The following is a 19679-nucleotide window of genomic DNA, read 5'->3' on the forward strand; positions in this document are numbered from 1 at the left end:
CTCCATCACCGCTTCTGCGAGGAGTAGAGAAGGAGGCTTGCGGGGACGCCCGTCCTCCTGCACACCCCATTTTGAGGACGGGGTGGGGCTGGGAAGAGCCAGTGGCAAAGAGGGGCGGGACGAGAAGGGGGCGAAAGGGGGAGGCGGGGCTCCTCTTTGGTGGCCTCTCGCCTTGGCCGTGAGGTCCCAGTCCACTCGGCTCCTGGACGGTGGAGGCGGCAGCAGCAAGGGGGCCATGGCGGAGGACGAGCCGAAGCCGACCCAGCTCGACATGCCCCTGGTCCTGGACGAGGACCTGACCAAGCAGATGCGGCTGCGCGTGGAGAGTCTGAAGCGGCGCGGGAGGAAGCGCCAGGATGGCGAGAAGCTGCTGCAGCCGGCCGAGTCCGTGTACCGCATCGACTTCATCCAGCAGCAGAGGCTGCAGTTTGAGCGCTGGGACGTCGTGCTGGACAAGCCGGGCAAGGTCACCATCACGGGCACCTCCCAGATCTGGACGCCCGACCTCACCAACCTCATGACGCGGCAGCTGCTGGACCCCGCTGCCATCTTCTGGCGCAAGGAGGACTCGGAAGCCATGGATTGGAATGAGGCCGACGCCCTGGAGTTTGGGGAGCGCCTGTCCGAGCTGGCCAAGATCCGCAAGGTCATGTACTTCCTCATCACCTTCAGCGAGGGCGTCGAGCCTGCCAACCTCAAGGCCTCCGTGGTCTTTAGCCGGCTCTGATGGCAGCTGCCCGCTGCTACCCTCTCCTTTCGCCCAGCTGCCTGACCCCTGCCCATACCCCTTTCCCCCGTGTGTGTGTTTGGGGACATTTTTCTAGCTGCTGGCCTGTACTTGGCTTGGCCAGGACCCCTGAGCCTGCGTCCTTCCTTCTCTCCTTTCCCTGGTGCTGGCGCTCCTGCTTACGGAAGGAAGGCGCAAGGGCTCCGTAGTCTAGAAGCTGACCTGGCTGCCGCTGCTTCTGCCGTGGACCACGGAGACCTGGTCGGGGCTGGTGTGGGAAGATGGAGAGGCCACGGGAGATTGCCTTCTCTCTGCGCCATTGTTGGGAGAGAGACTGAGAGACCAAGACAGAGACAGACACAGACCGAGAGAGACAACTCTAAAGAACCAGCCATTGGGCTTCCTCCGGAGACAGGGGCCCAGAGACGACAAAGCAGCCTCCTTGGAGAGCCTGGCACACAGGCATTTGCTGCCCTCCTGGCCACGACGCCCCTTCCCAGTGTCCGTGTCTGGACCTGAACACTCAGCCTGCTGATCCGGGCACCTTGTGTGGGCCCACGACACCTCAGGGCTCTTAAGACATTGGGCAGGGTTGCTGTGAGGGCTGATTTGGGCAGTGGGGAGCGGCTGGCACGCTGGAGGCTGTGCAGGCCAGCTCTTGCTCTTCTGGGAATGACTTCAGGAGGGGAGAAGTGAAGGGGGAAATCTAAAAAACGTTGCATAGAGATGTATCTGTCTATACATATACATATGTATTGAGAGAGAGCATGCTATATTCATATGGTTGTATCCTATACCTGCCCTGTGAATAAGTCTGAATTGCCTAGCTGGTTCCCTGGTGGCCCTTAGCAGGGGCTTGATCAGGATGACCTTGGGGAGGGGAGGCTCCTGAGCCGGGAGACTTTGAGGTTCATGCAGTGAAGTGGGGAACAGTGTAGTAAACAGGTTTCCGTCTGCCTGGGGGAAGCTGGATAGAGGGGGTCCAGAGCCCTGGAGCTGGAGACAGTAACATCTCTGGGGCCTGAGGTGTCCCCTCCTGGGATGTCAGGCTTTTCCTGGCTAACTGGTCGGAGAAGGCAGGTGTGGCATCCTGGTGTGGCATCTTTGGTGGGGTTGAGGGATAGGAATCGGGGGCAGCCTTGGAGGGGAGATGTGATGGATGATGGTCAGAAGTGGGCTGGAGGTGGCAGCGTGGTGTGACGGCGGGACACTGGCCTCAGAGGTCACAGTGCACAACCCACTCGCCAAACAAAGAGGGAAACTGAGGCACAATTGCCAGCAGATTCAGTTCCAACCCCCAAGCCCCCTTCACGCTGCACAGGCCCAGTGAGCTCCTCTGAGGCCTGGCAGCAGCCAAGGGCACCTCAGGAAGCGCCCCCAACACCGTGTCTCCAGGTCAGCCCTGTTTTTTGTCAAGGACGTGCTCATGACATTTCCCTCGTGAAGCAGAGCCGTCGGGGTGCTGCAGGGCCCTGGGAAGAGAGGCACTGAGAGATGGAGGGTCAGAGCCAACCCTAGTGGCCAGGGCTGCCGGGAGGGCAGGCCCCCACTTTGGAGGCAGGCAAGCAGAAGCAATTGGAGTCGATTCTTCAGTGGGAGATTTGGCTGTGGTGTGAGCGATGGTCCTTTCTAACTTGAAGCTCGGGTGTCTATTCCGGGACGTGCTTGGATTCCTGCCTGCTTCTCTCCTGACTCCGGGGGAGCCTGGAGGCTAGACCCCTGTGGATGGCCCTGTCCTTCTGCCTCTCTGCTTGACCCCTCCCTCCAGCTCTGGGGACCCTCTTGGTGCAGACTGCTTGTATCCCCGCCCCAGCACGTCTGCTCTGTGCAGGCGTGTGAGTGCCTCTGCCGTGCTCACTGCATGTCCCCGGTAAAGCCTGTGTGTCCCTGCCTCGTAGTATGCCTTCTGTCCCCAGGAGCCACCCCTCCCTGGGCCCCCTCCACACCCCTGCCCCCACCTCCTGCCGCTTTCAGGAGCCCAGAGCAGGCGGTGACTGGCCCAAGGTCAGACATCAGCATGGGGTTTAAAACCAGGTCCCCTGACACCCAGCCAGGCACCAACAGCCCTGACAGTTTTTTCTCCAGTGGCCCCCAGACCAGCCTCTGTATGGGGGGCATGGAGAAAGCCATGCTGAGGCCTCGGGGAGACAGTTGGGGCCCACAGGGGATGGTGGGGACCCACCAAGCCGTGCTCAATCTGGAGTCTCCCTCCCTTGCAGGGGGGCCGGGCAGGAGGCAGACGGGACAGGGGAGTGGCTGAGGGGTGGGGTGGGATCAGGCCTGTGCCCGGATTTCACTAACATGCTGTATGTCCTCAGGCAGCCCCTGACCCTCTCCCAGCCTCAGACTTTCTAAAGGGAACAGCCTAGTTCTGTGAAGCCCCTTGCAGCCCTGCCCCACTGACCAGAGAAGACCCATGTCACCACGTCACCTTAGTGCCCCACCTGACCCCGACCCTCACTCAATTTGTGGACGGTGACAACAGAGGCCCGGGGAGGAGGCTGCCGGCCCCAAGTCACAGAGGGTGTGGGGGGGCCGGCGACGGGGTGCATGTGGATCAAGCTCTGGGTCTGTGGACCTTCGACCCCATGACCCTGGCCCCCTGGGATGGGAAGGGCCGATGCACAGTGGACTGTTGTTAAGGTTTTCCTTTCTCCTCTTGGGAGGGAGGTTGACCAGGTCCCCCTGAGGTTTGCACACACCATGTACGCCACACACCAGCAGGGATGACCTCTCGTGTGCACAGCCCTCCACAGTTGATGCAGTACATCCAAGGCCGTTCTCCACCTTCGTTCTCACAACAGCCTTGGAGGGAGGGTAGGTAGATGCGGGGACACTGAGGCTCCGAGAGGTGGCCTAGTCGAAGCTTAAGTCCCAGCCACACACCGAGGTTGGTAAATTGGTGTCCAGCATCAAACAACGATCAGTATCGAGGCCACAGAGAACAAGGGGCTTTATTTGCAGGTCTTAGGAATTGCAACTGGGGAGACACAGATTCAGGTAGAACCAAAAGAGGGTTCCAGGAAAGAGAAGGTCAGGGGCTTGTAAAGGCAAAAGCCATAAGGTCGTTAAAGGAACTATTTGTCCTTAAGGCTGTCAAGAGTTATTTTAGGGTAAGGATCCAATAAATATCTTGAGTTTCTGGAACACTGGGCAAACGTTCTGGATGGCTGCATTAAGAGAAGAAGTGGTCAAAGTTCAGATTCCATGCAGGCGATGACGTGCAGAAGTCACAGTTTCTCAGTGGCCTCCCAGCTCCATTTCAGAGTGCTGTCTTAGTAAAACTGACTCCATTTTTATTTTCCTTTCACACCAGTAGTGTGTACAAGCTCACCAGCTGTCCAGGCCCTCGCTGCGGCCGGCATTTGGGGATTTTCCTCCGAGAAAGACTCAGCCAGCTGTGGAGCTGGCCCTGGCCCTGTGCCGGGCGGTGGGGATTTAAGCAGGAGCTTGGGGGAGGGGCTGCCAAAGGGTGCCCAAGGGGAGGGTGGGGTCAGGAGGACCCTGCAAGCTGCTGCTCAGCTGGCCCCAGAGGGACGGGGACTGGGCTGAGGCCGGCAGAGGGAGCCACCCGTGCCAAGCTGAGGTGGCCTGAGGCATCACGGGGTGTAGATTCCTATAGGGCCTGAGGGAGGCAGTGTTCAGGGGTGAAGCTGAGAGCTGCCCCCAGGGCTTTGAATGCCGGGCCAGGGAGCTGGTGTCCTTGGCGATGGGGCTTTTCAACTGTAGTCACGCGAGAGGAGAGAGACAGCCTAGTGAGCTCTTGGACCCATCCCTCCACCTCAACAACTGCCAACTCATGGTCGATCTTGTTTCCTCTACAACCCCGCTCCCCCCAGGCAGCATGTCATTTCATCTGTAAATATTTCTGGATGTATCTCTGAACGATAAGGACTCATTCAAAACAAAAACCCGGAACCATAATATCGTAGCATAACTAAAATAACTTTATAAGAATTCCTTAATATCATCAAATACCCAGTAAATGTTCTGGTTTCCACTCTGGGTCAGAAATGTTTATATGTATATTTTACAGTTTGTTTGAATCAGATCCAAACAAAGGTCTATTGCTGCAGTCCGCTGGTTCCCCTTCATCTTTTCATATTTTTTCCTTGCAATCTAGTTGCTGAAGAAGCCAGTCATTTGTCCTGTGGAGTTTCCAACCATCTGGATTTTGCAGGCTTCGTTTTCATGGTGTTGATTAATATTTGTCTGTGCCCTGAGTTTCCTGTGAGGTAGCACTCACCTCTGGAGGCTTTATAAGGTGCGGCACAATTTTTTTGCACAACTGCTTCATAGGCGAAGTTCACTCAGGAGGTACATAATGTCGGGTTGTCTCTTTTTTGTGACATAGGAACCATCGGTGATCCTAAATCGATGTTAGAAGCCATGATTGCCTAAATCCATTATTTGTCAGTGGTTGCAAAAGAATAGGAGTCTAGGACTTCCCTCCCTGGTGGCGCAGTAGTTAAGAATCCGCCTGCCAACGCAGGGGACACAGGTTCAAGCCCTGGTCCGGGAAGATCCCACATGCCGCGGAGCAAATAAGCCCGTGCGCCACAACTACTGAGCCTGCGTTCTAGAGCCTACGAGCCACAACTACTGAGCCCTCGTGCTGCAACTACTGAAGCCCACGCTCCTAGAGCCTGTGCTCCGCAACAGGAGAAGCCACCCCGATGAGAAGCCCGCGCGCCACAATGAAGAGTAGCCCCTGCTCGCCGCAACTAGAGAAAGCCCACACAGACAGCAACGAAGACCCAACGCAGCCAAAAATAAATAAATAAATATATTTAAAAAAAAAAAGAATAGGAGTCTAATATTCTAATTTCTTCTCGCTTCTTAGATGGAATTCATCACCAGATAAAAACCTCCCTTCATCTGCTGTTGGTTACTCTGTGGCACAGTTTGTATAGAAAAGTCAGGATAAGTCTTTGATTTTTTTTTTTTCCTTTCGATTTCCAGTTTCAAAAAAATGAGTTGATTCCCTGCCACCCCCCAATAGTGACTAATTATTTGTTTGTGTTAATATCATCATGGTCTCATGGATTTGAACATATTGGATGTGTTTTCATTCATCACCATCATTATCCTTCACTGCTGCTCAGATTGGCCCGTCTTTGGCTAATGGGAGCCTCTTCAGATTGGTCCTGAATCCTCTGGTTGCTTCCTTGATTTCTGGCATGACCGGATGTGGTGTGGAAGGTGATTGGTTTGTGTGCCCGTGGGAGCACACCTCCCTGGACAGACTCCTTCCTCTCGCTTGGTACCCTGGCTGGCAGCAGAGAGGGGCTGAGGGGTGAGAAGGCTGGCCTGGGGCTACCTTGAAGGGCTTCCTTGAAGGGCTGTGATGTGGGAGGGAAATTGAGGCCCATGGAGATTGCTGACTCTGTATCACAGGCCCTGGAGCCTCATTAGCTGCCTTTTGAGTCACAGAGGGTTCAGAGCCAAGCCCTGGGTTCGACTAATGATCCTCCCATGGCCCCATTGGTACCTCCCAGCTCCTGCGAGGGCTCCTCTTCCTCCCTCCCCCCTCCCCCATCCTTCTTCCACATCCCGTGCAGTCCAGGGAGGAGTGGAGGAGGGTGCAGTGGCCAGGCCAGTGTTCCCAGCTTCTGACTCTCCATTGCTCTGTGCACCTGCATGTACCCCTTTTTCTTCAAAATAAATTTATTTATTTATTTATTTTTGGCTGCGTTGGGTCTTCACTGCTGCGTGCGGGCTTTCTCTAGTTGTTGCGAGCTGGAGCTACTCTTCGTTGCGGTGCGCAGGCTTCTCATTGCGGTGGCTTCTCTTGTTATGGAGCACGGGCTCTAGGCGCGTGGCTTCAGTAGTTGTGGCACATGGCCTCAATAGTTGTGGCTCTCGGGCTCTAGAGCGCAGGCTCAGTAGTTGTGGCGCACGGGCTTCGTTGCTCCATGGCATGTGCGATCTTCCTGGACCAGGGCTCGAACCCGTGTCCCCTGCACTGGCAGACGGATTCTTAACCACTGCGCCACAAGGGAAGTCCCTGTACCCCATTTCAGATACACTTTTCTGTCCTGAAATCAAGTGTCAGGGAATGTGCCAGGGGTCAGGGCAGAGGCCGGCCTGGGAGTTTTCACTGAGAAAGGACACAGAGTTGACTGAAAAGGGACCAGCTAGTAATCAGCCCTTGCTGGGTTCTAGACTCTGTGTCAGGCTCTGAAGCCCTGAGTGTGAATCCTGCCTCCCTCACTGGTGCCTGTGGGTGGCCTTTTGAAGCGACTTCCTGCCCTACCGCCTCAGAAGACAGCCCTGAGGGTTCAGGCCCTACGGCACTTAGCTAGGCTCCATTAGTGGCTGTAGCGCCTCTCACTGTGCTTATCATTTTCATTGTCTTGGTCCCGAATGTCCCACCAGAGAGCATTTCTCTTTGCCAGCATCCCTGTTGATGGTTAGAGGTGTGTAAACAAAAGCATCCTTAATGAGGGTGGGGGTTGGGAATGGCTTTTGGCTGAAGTCTCTGTGCTCAGGCTGCTCCCAACCTTGGGATTTACAGCCTCCTGATACGTCTCTGGCTCCTCAGCCAGATTGCCTGCGTGCCCACCCCCATACCTGGGAGTGATTTTCTTCTAGAAGATGGTTCTTATGGTCTTGTTGGGGTTTGGCTCCTCTGCGTCCTTGCCCGAAAGGGCCAGCAGGTCCCCCTGACTCAGCAGGGAGAGGGTTTTTCTCCTGCCTCCCCACCTCCTGCTGCCCCAAATTGCCTCTGTTTGTCCTAGTCTGCTGGGGAGATGCCCACCGCCAGCTCTCAGGACACCTGCTCAGAAGCCGCTGCTTGTCCTCCAGGGTCAGGCCCACCACTCCCTTCTCTCCACGGCCCCGCATGTACCCCGTGTCAGCCTGAGCACTCGCCTGTGTGCCTGCCTCTCCCACCAGACTGGGAGCCTCCCGAGGGCGGGGACCATGTCTGAATCATCTGGGTTCTCAGTGCCAGAGTGGGGCTGGGTGCAGAGTGGTCCACACTGATAAAGTACTCATGATTTGGAGGCAGACAGACCTGCGTTTGAATCCTGGCTTCAAACCCAGGTCTGCCTGCCTCCAAACAATGTGTATATTTTCTAGCAATGTGACCCTGGACAAGTTACTTGCCCTCTCTGAGCCTTGATGTTCTCATCTGTAAAGTAAGGATGGATATATTAGTAATTTCATGGGGTGGTTGTGTGAATTGAACTGAGATAACCCATGGCAGTCACAGGCTTGGTATCTGACATTTCCAAGATGCTCCATAAATAATCAATTTTATTAAGAGTCCCAGTGGATGCCTATGAATTTATTCATTCAGTTAACACATGTTTATTAAAGACCCTCTCTGAGCCAGGCCCTGGACTAGGTGCTGGGTGGCTAGCAGTGACCAAGACTGACGTGTCTCTGCCCTAAGAGAGTGGACATTCCAGTGACAGTAGCAGCACCGAACACAACGTCACACACTTGTGTAATTATAACTGGGGAAAGTGTCTCAGAGGAGAAGTGCCAGGGGCCGTGAGATGGATGGACAGGGGTCCTGGCCTAGTCTGAGGAGTCAAGGAGGGCTTCCTGGAGGAGGAGGGTAGGCCTTAAAGGACAAGTGAGAGTCAGCTGCAGGAAGAGCAGGTGCGGAGTTCCTGACCAGAGAAAGAGCCTGGAGCAGGGCGCAGTAGGTGGAGGCTGGGGTGGGTGAGGGTAGAGACATGAGCCTGGGGACAGAACATATTAAGAGTGTGGACTTTATTTTCCAGGGGACCTGATCAGAAAGATCACTGTGCTGCTGTGTGGGGCACGGGCAGATGTGGTTGCTGTTGCTGTTAGTGTCCCGGGGCAAGGAGATGGGGGACCGGGCCAGGGTGGTGCTGGCGGGCTGGAGAGGAGGAGATGCATTTTAGCAGAATGTAGGAGCTCGGATTGGATGGAGAGAGGGAAAGTGGGGAGGCCAACATGGCTGCCAGCTTCTGGCTCGGGCAGGACAGGGGGCACGGTGGCACCATTGACCAGGCAGGAACTTGGATGGATGTGCTATATTTCTGAGGGGGAGGATGCAGATGGAGGCATGAGGAAGGGAAGGGGAAGCTCATAGAATCTTAGAATGACAGAGCTGGGAGGAGCCTCAGGGGGCCTCCAACCCCTTCAGAGATGGGGAAACTGAGGCCCAGAGATGAGAAGGATTTGCCCAAGTCCCATACTGGTTCATGGCAGAGATGGGAATTGAACCCAGTATTCCTTTCCATTTGATTCCCTGGAGGCACGCACCCCCATTTCCTCGGGAAGCCAGCTGTGACCCTCTGTGTGTCCCCATCCTGTCCCCCTCCCCATCCAGGTCATCCCAGACTGGAAGGAGCAGGAGTGGGACCCCGAGAAGCCCAACACCTACGTGGGCATCTTTCACTTCCATTTCTGGCGCTTCGGGGAGTGGGTGGACGTGGTCATCGATGACCGGCTGCCCACAGTCAACAACCAGCTCATCTACTGCCACTCCAGCTCCCGCAATGAGTTCTGGTGTGCCCTGGTGGAGAAGGCCTATGCCAAGTAGGTGCCAGTGGCAGGCGGGCGGGCGGGCAGGCGGCCAGGCTGGGGCGGAACTGCTCGTGGGCTCTGTGCGGTGTTCCTCTCGCTGGGGCTCCAGGCACAGAGAGGTGAGGGGCAGGTGCAAACACACACAGCAAGCTCAGAGCCCGGCGCCCAGAGCACAGCCAGCTGAACCTACGCCAGGTGTGGTGGAGGCCTGGACTGCAGGGCCTCTGGGTACCTGGTGTCAGGTCCCCACAACCGGCCCACATAGAGAGGAATAGGTACTCCCGCTTCTACCTGGGAAGATGGAGGCCCAGGCAGGTGTCCTGCAGGTAGCCGGGGGCAGAGCCAGCAACCATATTCAGGTCAATGGTTCTCTTCCAAAGATCCAAGTTGCTGAGCCCTCCCTAGAGGCCTCGTTCGGCACGTGGTGTTTCCGAGCCCGGGCTGGTCGAGGAGGTTGGGACAAACCACTGCCTTTCCTGCTTGCTGGGCCTCCCCTTCACCCACCCACTGGTCTGTCTACCTGACTGTCCAGCCATTCTATCTTTGCTGCCCCTCCTCCTGCTCTGTGCCAGGCCCTGGGTTCCCAGCATGGGCATGAGCAAAGTTTTGCTGAGCTGTGGAGGGCTTTGGGGCAGAGTGACCTGCCCAGGCCCCTGCAGGACAGGTGCAGGCCTGGCGCAGGAGGGCCAGTGGGGTCAGAGACCAGCTCTGTGGGAGCCTCTCCTTGATTCTTCCTCCCAGGCCTGTTTGTCACTCTCCTTGGACAGTGTGTGTGTGTGTGTGTGTGTGTGTGTGTGTGTGTGTGTGTGTAAAAGGAAAAACAAAAATTCCATCATCAAAAACAAACCCATGGAATCCTCTTGCACTGTTGGTGGGAATGTAAATTGATACAGCCACTATGGAGAACAGTATGGAGGTTCCTTAAAAAACTAAAAATAGAATTACCATATGACCCAGTAATCCCACTACTGGGCATATACCCTGAGAAAACCATAATTCAAAAAGACACATGCACCCCAATGTTCATTGCAGCACTGTTTACAATAGCCAGGTCATGGAAGCAACCTAAGTGCCCATTGACAGACGAATGGATAAAGAAGATGTGATACATACATACAATGGAATATTACTCAGCCATAAAAAGGAACGAAATTGGGTCATTTGTAGAGACGTGAATGGATCTAGAGATTGTCATACGAAGTGAAGTAAGTCAGAAAGAGAAAAACAAATATCGTATATTAATGCATATATGTGGAACCTAGAAAAATGGTACAGATGAACTGGTTTGCAGGGCAGAAATAGAGACACAGATGTAGAGAACAAACATATGGACACCAAGGAGGGAAAGTGCCAGGGGCTGGGGTGGTGGTGGGATGAATTGGGAGACTGGGATTGACATGTATACACTAATATGTATTAAATGGATAACTAATAAGAACCTGCTGTATAAAAAAATAAATAAAATAAAATTGAAAAACAAAGAGGCAAACCCATGAACACATGTTGGCAGATTCCATTTTTAGTCCTAAGAAAGCAAAACCCGCCCCCTGGTGGTCAGTTCGTCACCATGGTCCTTGGTGCAGGCTCCTCTCCTCCCACTCTGGGAGACCCACTCAGTGACTCAGTGGGCTAGCTCTTTTTTTTTTTTTTTCTTTTAAGTAAAATTTTTATTATTTTAAAAATTGTCCAAAATGTAATATTTATCATTTTGACCATGTGTAAGTGTACGATGCAGTAGCATCAATTACATTCACAATGCTTTGTACCCATCACCACTGTCTATATCCAGTATAGATGATGATACTTTTCATCATCCCCAACATAAGTTCTGTTACCCACTAAACAAGAACTCCCTCTTTCTCCCTTCTCCCAACCCTGGGAACCTCCATTCTGCTTTTTGTCTCTATGAATTTTCCTATTCCAGGTAGCTCATATAAGTGGACTGTTTGTCCTTCTGTGTCTGCCTTATTTCAATTAGCATAGTGTTTTCAAGGTCTTGCCATGTTGTAGCGTGTATCAAAATTCCATTCCTGTTTATGGTTGAATAGTATCCCATTGTATGTGTGTGCCACATTTTGTTTATCCATTCATCTGTTGATGGACACTCGGGTAAACTGTTTCCACCTGCTTGCTATTATGAGTAATGTAGCTATGAACATTGATGTGCAGGTATCTGTTTGAATGTCTCCTTTTAGTTCTTTGGAATACATACCTAGGAGTGAATTGCTGGGTCGTATGGTAGTTCTGTGTTTACAGTTTTGAGAAACCACCAAACTGTTTTACACAGGGGCTGCACCATTTATGCTTGTTTTTTTTTTCTTTTATTTACTTTTAAAATTATAAAAAGAATGCATGTCTGTTATAGGAAATCCAGAAAATATAGGAAACCATGCAGAGGATAATAAAACTCTCCTATACTCCTGCATATTCTCCCAGGTTGCTGTTCTCCCCTTCCCTGTTTTGGGCCATCTGGGTTAATGAGGCAGCTCCTCTGTTCAGGACAGCAGGACATTGTCCCCTCAAGGCCCCACCCCCTCTCCATGTCTCCATTTCTTCCCTTTGCTCTCCCTGCACCCTCCCCCACCACTGGCAGCTCTTTTAACATCTTTGATGGCTCTTTTGTTTGTAGGTTACCTTGCAAAACCTGTGCTGGTGTTTTGTGGGCGTATATTTTCGATTTATGGAAATGGTGTTTTGTGATATATCCCATTCAGCTTCTCATGTTCACATTTGGCACTCTGCCTTTAAGACCCCAACCTTTTTTTTTTTTTTTTTTTTAATTAATTATTTATTTTTGGGTGTGTTGGGTCTTCGTTTCTGTGCGAGGGCTTCCTCTAGTTGTGGCAAGCGGGGGCCACTCTTCATCACGGTGCGCGGGCCTCTCACTGTCGCGGCCTCTCTTGTTGCGGAGCACAGGCTCCAGACGCGCAGGCTCAGTAATTGTGGTTCACGGGCCCAGCCGCTCCGTGGCATGTGGGATCTTCCCAGACCAGGGCTCGAACCCGTGTGCCCTGCATTGGCAGGCGGATTCTCAACCGCTGCGCCACCAGGGAAGCCCCCAACCTTTTTCCTAACATTTAAATAAGGAGCCACAGCTGTGTCCTAGCACCTGCTCTGTTGCACATAGTAGATGCTTAATCTTTTTGCAATGAATTATTGCATGCATTTTAGACATAATTGGAGTCCGCTGTATTGCTTTTTCAAATGTAATAAGCAGGCACTAGCATTTTCCCTGCAGTAGGAGTTCCTTTACAGTGTTTTCTTCAATGGCCGCTTGAGAGGCAACATTAGCTTTTAAAACCAGTTCTCTTGTTGTTAGACATTTAGGTGATTGCTAGTTTTACATTGTTATAAATAATGTTACTCGAACAGAATTATGTCAAAAGACATATGAACTTTTAACACTTCTGAAAAGAATTGCTGGATTTCTGGACAGCTAATTTTTGAAGGTGGGGCTGTGAAGGCCAAGGGAATTTGAGTGACAAAATGGTTGTGGTTCAGTGGGACAGACGTTGGCCTGGGAGCCGGAGACCTGGGTTGGCTCTGTTGTGTGGCCTGCTGTGTGACCTTAGCAGTTCTCTTGACCTCTCTGAGTCTCAGAAATCTCCCCTATCAGGTGAAGGGTTTAGACTGGCTGGTGAACATGAGCTGGGAGTTCTTTCCACATTGTTTCCAGGCTGGCGGGCTGTTACCAGGCCCTGGATGGAGGCAACACGGCGGATGCGCTGGTGGACTTCACAGGTGGGGTTTCCGAGCCCATCGACTTGACCGAGAGTGACTTTGCCAGTGATGAGGCCAAGAGGAACCAGCTCTTTGAGCGCGTGTTGAAAGTGCACAGCCGGGGAGGCCTCATCAGTGCCTCCATCAAGGTGAGAACACAGAGCCAAGCCCCGGAGGCGGCCCCTCCCCTTCACTGACCCTGATTGGGGTGGGAGGTGACTGGCTTTTCAGGGAGAGCCCCTGCTCAGGTTGGATCATAAATCCAGACCCTCAGCCTCATGGGAGGAGGGGAGCAGTTAGAGGGTGCAGCCCCTCCCCAGTGCTGGACAGCGCAAGCCTCAGGCCCCCTGCCCTAACCTTTACACTATGAAAGGCCTTGCCCACACTGTTCAACTAGCGTCCCCCTTTTCAGCCCTTTCATAAGGGAGTGATAGGTCCTTTGGCCAAGGCTTAAGGCATCACAGTTGCGAGGCAATGGGAAGGGCGAGGGAGCCCCTACTGCCTGCTGGCACAGGCCTGGGCTCTTCAAGAGGATTGTCTTATTTCATCGACTGCTCATGTTTTGGGTGGGAAAGTTGGGACTCAGTGAAGGCAGAATTTGAACCCAGGTTTGGCTGACCCAGTGGTATGTTGATAAAAGACTGGAAAATTAAAAAGCCCTGGTTTGCTGACTTCTGTGGTGTAAATACTCCCACCATGGTTGATTTCAGGCTAACGTTTTAACAACCAGATTGCAAAACTGAGCCAGTGCTAGTCGATTCCAACACAGCCCTGGGCCGATCCCACTTCAGGTCCCTTCCTTTATCCCCCACTGCTGTTCCCCGGCTTTGTAAAGGGCTGTGAATGCGGAGGTCAGTCCCTAACCTCAGAGGAATCAGGTCTCCCCTTTGTGCGGGGCTGCCATTCCCTCCCTGTCCTGTAGGGGGTGGTGTGGCCTCTGGCTCCAGGTGGAGCCTGACCTGCCCTGCCTCTGAGCAACTGTGTCCCACAGGCAGTGACAGCGGCAGACATGGAGGCCCGGCTGGCGTGTGGCCTGGTGAAGGGCCACGCGTATGCCATCACTGATGTACGCAAGGTGCGCCTGGGCCGTGGCCTGCTGGCCTTCTTCAAGTCAGAGAAGCTGGACATGATCCGCCTGCGCAACCCCTGGGGCGAGCGGGAGTGGAACGGGCCCTGGAGTGACACGTGAGGCCCGGGGCTTGGGCAAGGACAGGGGGCAGGCACAGGGCAGACCCCAGGTGGGTGGGCTGGGGTACGAGGGCTTGGGCAAGGACAGGGTGGACTTCCTGGAGGAGGTGGCACCAGGGCTGGGCCTTAAAGGATTTGGGGGGAGGATGACATTAGGAGAAGACTTACTTTGGAGCAGGCATGTGGGGGGGTGGATTCAGCATGGGCAGAGGTCTGGAGGTGGGGATGAGCTGATTCCTATAGGGGATGTAGAGACCAGTCTGGTGCTTGAGTGGGGAGGAAAACAGGGAGGGAGGCCACCAGGGGTGGGAATGGGGGTGACTGCCCTGTGCTTGGCTAATGGCCTTGGTGAGGCCAGGAGAGGAGCAGAGCCTAGGCCCCCAGTGAAGGAGCTCCCTTCACTGTGGGTCAGTCCCCCCTTGCCCCCAGCCTGCAGCTTTGCTCCCAGACCTCCGGGTCCCCGGCATGGTGGCAGCCCACGGTTGCCTGCGAGAGTGGGCAGACAGGACTTCCTGGAGAGGGGCCTGGGTATGGCCCTGGGTGCCCCCGACCACATCCACACTGATGGCGGCCTAGTACTCAGCTGTCCCTCATGCCTCCTGACCCTTGCCAGAGTGGCCCTGATGGGGTCCCTCCTCTGATACTCCTCTCCCTTCCCTCCCCTGTGCTCACATCCCAGCTCAGAGGAGTGGCAGAAAGTGAGCAAGAGTGAGCGGGAGAAGTTGGGTGTGACTGTGCAGGATGACGGCGAGTTCTGGTGAGTGTGCACTTGCCCTGGGCGGATGTCCAGGGCTGAGAGGGGAGCCTCCTGTGTGCCGGGCAGGAAGCGCTGGACAGGGAGGCGGGAGCCAGGGCTCTGAAAATGCCCCACCATCAACTTGCCGTGTGGCCTCGGCTATGTCACTGCATCTTTTTGGGCCTGTTTCCTCCTCTGTAAAGTGAATTGGGCAGAATGGACCCTTTCGTCCCCATAGCCCCCACTGCCCATGTCAGGGGACCCTGGGCTGCTCTGGTACCCAGGCTGAGCCCTCGGCAACTAGGCCAGGGTACCAGCAGGTGGGAAATTGTCCAGAGGGCAGAGGGCACGCTGGCAGCCTGATGCCGAGAGCAGGTAGAAAGAGGAGAGGCCCTTTGGAGGAGCCAAGACTCAGGGTGCAGAGGAGCCCTTGGTGGGCAAGGACAGAGACCCAGCCCAGAGGCAAGAGAGCACACTTGGGTTTGAGATGGGAAGAGTGAGTTCAGGGAGGTGAGGAGGTGAGCTTGGAAGATGGCAACAGCCTTGCTTAAAGAGCATGATAATGATTCCTGCATTCATTCACTCCTGCATTCATTCATTCGGCATTCATTCATTCTGCATTTAGCCCTGCTTGCCAGGCTCAGTGTCTTTCTTCAGCAGGACACTTGATTTGGAGACTGAGCCACTTCCTGGAGGGATACAGGGTACCCTGTGTGTGGGAGATGTTGTGAGGGCCCCAGGCAGATCCAGAGGCAGATGGCAGTGATCCTGGCACCCCAGTGAGGTCCCCTCCTGCAGGTGTCAGGGGAGCTGCTGCAGGAGGCCCCCCAGGCCTTCTGGTCTGGGCTCCTGTAGATGAGATCCACTTTGGCCAGTCTGGCTCAGGGGCCAGTCGAATTAAAACATAGCAGTAGAAAACCCTCATCAGGAAAGGGCTTCCTCCTAAGGCCTTTCTCAGATATGTTCACCCTTGATGCATATATGTGCATATTCTCATATATGTGCACCCTTGAAGGTGGGTGGGCACTTCCCTTCCCCCCGCCCGGGCTCCTGGAGGTGTGGCAGCATCCTGGCCACTGCAGCTCGCCTACCAAGGGGTTTCCACCACTAGCTGTGGATGATAATGGATGGAAACTGTAGAGGGCTGTACACATTAGTTATTCATACTATTAATAATTGTAACGGCCAGCCTTTGGCAACTCCTGTCTGCTGGAAGTTGTATTACATGCTTTTATTGTTATTGCATTGCTTAATTCCTGCACTAACTCTGTGAGATAGGCAGCTGTCGTTAGATTTATTCCCGTTTTACAAAGCAAGAGACTGAAGCCAAAAGAGATGTGAAGGGTCCGTGTGATGCCATGTCCACACTTGCTGTGTAGGCTGTGGTGCAGAGCACGTGGGGCGAGTGGGCAGGCTGGTGGGCGGGGAGGGGGGGGGCCGGCCGGCTCAGCCCCTTGCCACGCCCAGGATGACCTTTGAGGACGTGTGCCGATACTTCACGGACATCATCAAGTGCCGCCTGATCAACACGTCTTACCTGAGCATACACAAGACGTGGGAGGAGGCCCGGCTGTGCGGCGCGTGGACGCGACACGAGGACCCGCTGCACAACCGCAGCGGGGGCTGCATCAACCACAAGGACACCTTCTTCCAGAACCCGCAGGTGGGCCTCCTTGGGGATCCCCACCCCCCCGCCCCTTGAGCAACTGTGGGGCCCTCGGCACCGTCCTGCCACGGACTCCTGCATGACCTCGGGTACATCCCTGTACCTCCGTGGGGTTCGGTGCACCATTTGTACAACGGGGTTGGATGGGCATGTCTGGGAGGTCCTGTCACCCCCAACCTCACAATATGACCTGCAGGCTCTGAGGACTAATGAGTGCCCTGATAAGAGTTACAGGGACATTTTATTTAGAGGCTGAGCTGGGGGCTCAAACCCCTTGTTTCCACACATAGTGCTGTTCCTTCTGGGGGAACTTGGCCAGGCTGGCTCCCCACGGGGACTCCTCCCTTGCGGCCTCCTCGGTCATGACCCCGGCACCCGCCTAGTCCTCACGCCCGGTGTGCCTTCACTGAGCACCAGCTGCATGCAGGCTCAGAGCTGAGCATCCAGCGTTTCCCCGAGTCCTCCCACCCCGCATGCAGGGTGGACATTGCAGCCCATCTCACAGATGAGGGATGAGGCTCAGAGAGGTGATGTGACTTGCCCAAGTTCACACAGCTGAGTTCTGGGCTGAGCTTCGGGAGCCACCGAGCGCATTTTCAGTGTGGTCTCACTGTGTGTCCCTCTTCCTCTGCTGCACCCGCAGTACATCTTTGATGTCAAAAAGCCAGAAGATGAAGTGCTGATCTGCATCCAACAACGGCCAAAACAGTCCACCCGCCGGGATGGCAAGGGTGAAAATCTGGCCATTGGCTTCGACATCTACAAGGTGAGGCCAGCTGGGACCCCTGCTCTGGGTAAGGAGAGTTTGGGCTGCCTGGGCCTGGGGGAGAACACTCTAGAACACTTTGATCTCCGACATCACCCCGGTCACCCTGGCCACATTGGCTGATGCCATGGTTGTGCTGTGACACAGGTCCTGTTTGGATCCCCACAGAGGCCCAGCCTGCCTTGGATTGGCCCCGCTGGAGCTCTCAGCCTCATTTCTTCTTGCCCAGACCCACAGGCTGTTTGGACGGGGAAGGGGACGATTGCTGGTGGTCGGGCCTGGGCTCTGGGGGGCCGCCCACGGCTTCCTCCCTCAGGGCTCTGGCCCCCTGAGTTGGAGGCCTTGCTGGGCACTGGGAAGAGGCAACCTGGGCAGAGCCAGGAGGGCTTCCCACTGGCCTGGGCCCCAAGGCCTTCCGCATGTTGTGACGCCCCGTGTGTGATGACACGCAGTGTAGCGGGGCAGCGTGGGCCTGTCAAGACACCAAGAACCTAATGAAACCACGTGCGTGTGCTATGCCCACAGCCTGCGTCGAGATCCTGGCATTTGATGTGCTGGGTCGTATTATAACTGTTTGTTCACGTCAGAATGTTGGAACATTCACTGCGTGCTGACGTTGTGACTTTGACGTGACAGGACCTTCGCTGATGTGACTTTAGCTTATCATGGCACTTATTCCAGGAATTGTCCAGCATGTCCCGGCAGCTGGTGATGTCATTTCATGGACACATGCTGTGTCCTGGGCAGATAGTGTTACTTGATTCTGTTGTGATGTCAGAAACCCCACAGACATTGTCACCAGGGGGATTCCCATTGCCACCCCTCTCAATAGCTTTATGAGATATAATTCTCATACCATATGACTCGCTCACTTCAAGTGTATTCGTAGAGTTGTGCAGCCATCGCCACAGTCAATTTTAGGACACTGCCATCACCCCAAAAAGAAACCCCGCACCCTTTAGCCGCCACCACCCAGTTGCATCCACCTCCCGCCCCGCCAGCCCTAGGCAGACAGATGCTCATGTACTTCTGACTCTGTAGATATGCCTCTTCTGGCAACGAGGGGGAGACGTGGGGTGCGGGGTGGGGTGAGGGGCTCTGTGTGACCCGGTGTCTCCGCCCCCGTCAGGTGGAGGAGAACCGCCAGTACCGCATGCACAGCCTGCAGCACAGGACCGCCAGCTCCATCTACATCAACTCGCGCAGCGTCTTCCTGCGCACGGAGCAGCCCGAGGGCCGCTACGTCATCATCCCCACCACCTTCGAGCCAGGCCACACTGGCGAGTTCCTGCTCCGAGTCTTCACTGACGTGCCCTCCAACTGCCGGTGCGTGGGGACTGGCTGGGGGCCTGGGTTGGCAGGGCCCAGGTCCACACCAGGCTGGCCCGCAGTCTTCAGCCCAGAGATCTTCAGTGTCGTCCTAAGCCGTGGAGCCTGGACCTCCAACCTCCCTGGCCTGACATTAGCATCCATCCCCTTTCTTTCCCTTCCCCTCCTCCCCTGTCCCAGCCTCTCTTGGCCACACGAAGGAGCAGCTGCTCACGTGTGCAGAGCGTTTCACAGTTTACAAAGAAGCTTTCACTCATCTCATTTGCTCTTCCTGAACCCTGGGGTGGGAGGCCTGACCCCTTCGTTTTACAGATCAGAACTGGGGATCGACGGTGGTTGGGGGTGGTTTCTAAGGCCGTGCCACCAGTGGCAGAGTCCGGCTAGGTGGACCCTGAAACCATCCCCATCCCTGCTACAGTGCAGACCTGTGCATCCCACACTGCCCTCCCGCCTTGCTAGGCAGCCCAGAGTCGGTGCTCCCTGCCCACATCCCAGACTGGGGAGGCAGCTTGTGGAATTAGCGGACCTCGGTCCCGCCAGTCTGTGCTGTGTTGGGCAAGCCCCTTCCCCCGGTGATCCTGATGCTTCCTAATCCGTAAAATGGGCACAGTGCCAGTCACTTATCTCCCAGGGCTTTGTGAGGATTAGAGATAATACCTGTAACATCCCAGCAGAGTGCTTGGCACACAGTAATGCTCGGTACATTGCTTTTCCCTTGGGGGAGGAGGGGGCACCCTTGGGTAGGGATGGAGCAGCAGGAAGCTTATGGGGGTTTGTTTGCCCGAGACAAGCATTGTCTGGACTAAACACTGCTCTTGACCCCCGCCCCACTCTTCTTGAATCCCCTGACCTTCCGTCTTCCCGGACCCTCTCCATCACCTCCCGCCTCTTCTCCTCTGCCCTGCATCAGGGAGCTACGCCTGGATGAGCCTCCCCGCTCCTGCTGGAGCTCCCTGTGCGGCTACCCCCAGCAGGTGACCCAGGTGCATGTCCTGGGGGCCACTGGTCTCAAGGACTCCCCAACAGGTGAGCTTGCCTG

At 55.0% G+C, this 19679-nt stretch overlaps 2 protein-coding genes across 5 annotated transcripts in view; both read left to right on the plus strand.

Annotated features, from left to right (window-relative positions):
• Positions 1–19679, plus strand: part of CAPN5 (calpain 5) — a 56152-nt gene that overhangs the window by 32780 nt on the left and 3693 nt on the right. For all 4 annotated transcript variants that reach the window (XM_057553636.1, XM_007187573.2, XM_057553637.1 and 1 more), the window contains 8 exons: positions 9039–9247; positions 12912–13104; positions 13947–14140; positions 14823–14900; positions 16347–16542; positions 17189–17311; positions 18441–18637; positions 19551–19666. In XM_057553636.1, coding sequence (XP_057409619.1) covers positions 9039–9247; positions 12912–13104; positions 13947–14140; positions 14823–14900; positions 16347–16542; positions 17189–17311; positions 18441–18637; positions 19551–19666 — 1306 coding nt within the window. The remainder of the gene's footprint in view (positions 1–9038; positions 9248–12911; positions 13105–13946; positions 14141–14822; positions 14901–16346; positions 16543–17188; positions 17312–18440; positions 18638–19550; positions 19667–19679) is intronic.
• On the plus strand, positions 236–868 carry OMP (olfactory marker protein). The gene has a single exon (XM_007187572.2). It carries the CDS (start codon positions 236–238, stop codon positions 725–727), a length of 492 nt encoding a protein of 163 aa, XP_007187634.2. The 3' UTR covers positions 728–868.

The sequence above is a fragment of the Balaenoptera acutorostrata genome, chromosome 9 (genome assembly GCF_949987535.1).
Source record: "Balaenoptera acutorostrata chromosome 9, mBalAcu1.1, whole genome shotgun sequence".
Taxonomy (NCBI): Eukaryota; Metazoa; Chordata; class Mammalia; order Artiodactyla; family Balaenopteridae; genus Balaenoptera; species Balaenoptera acutorostrata.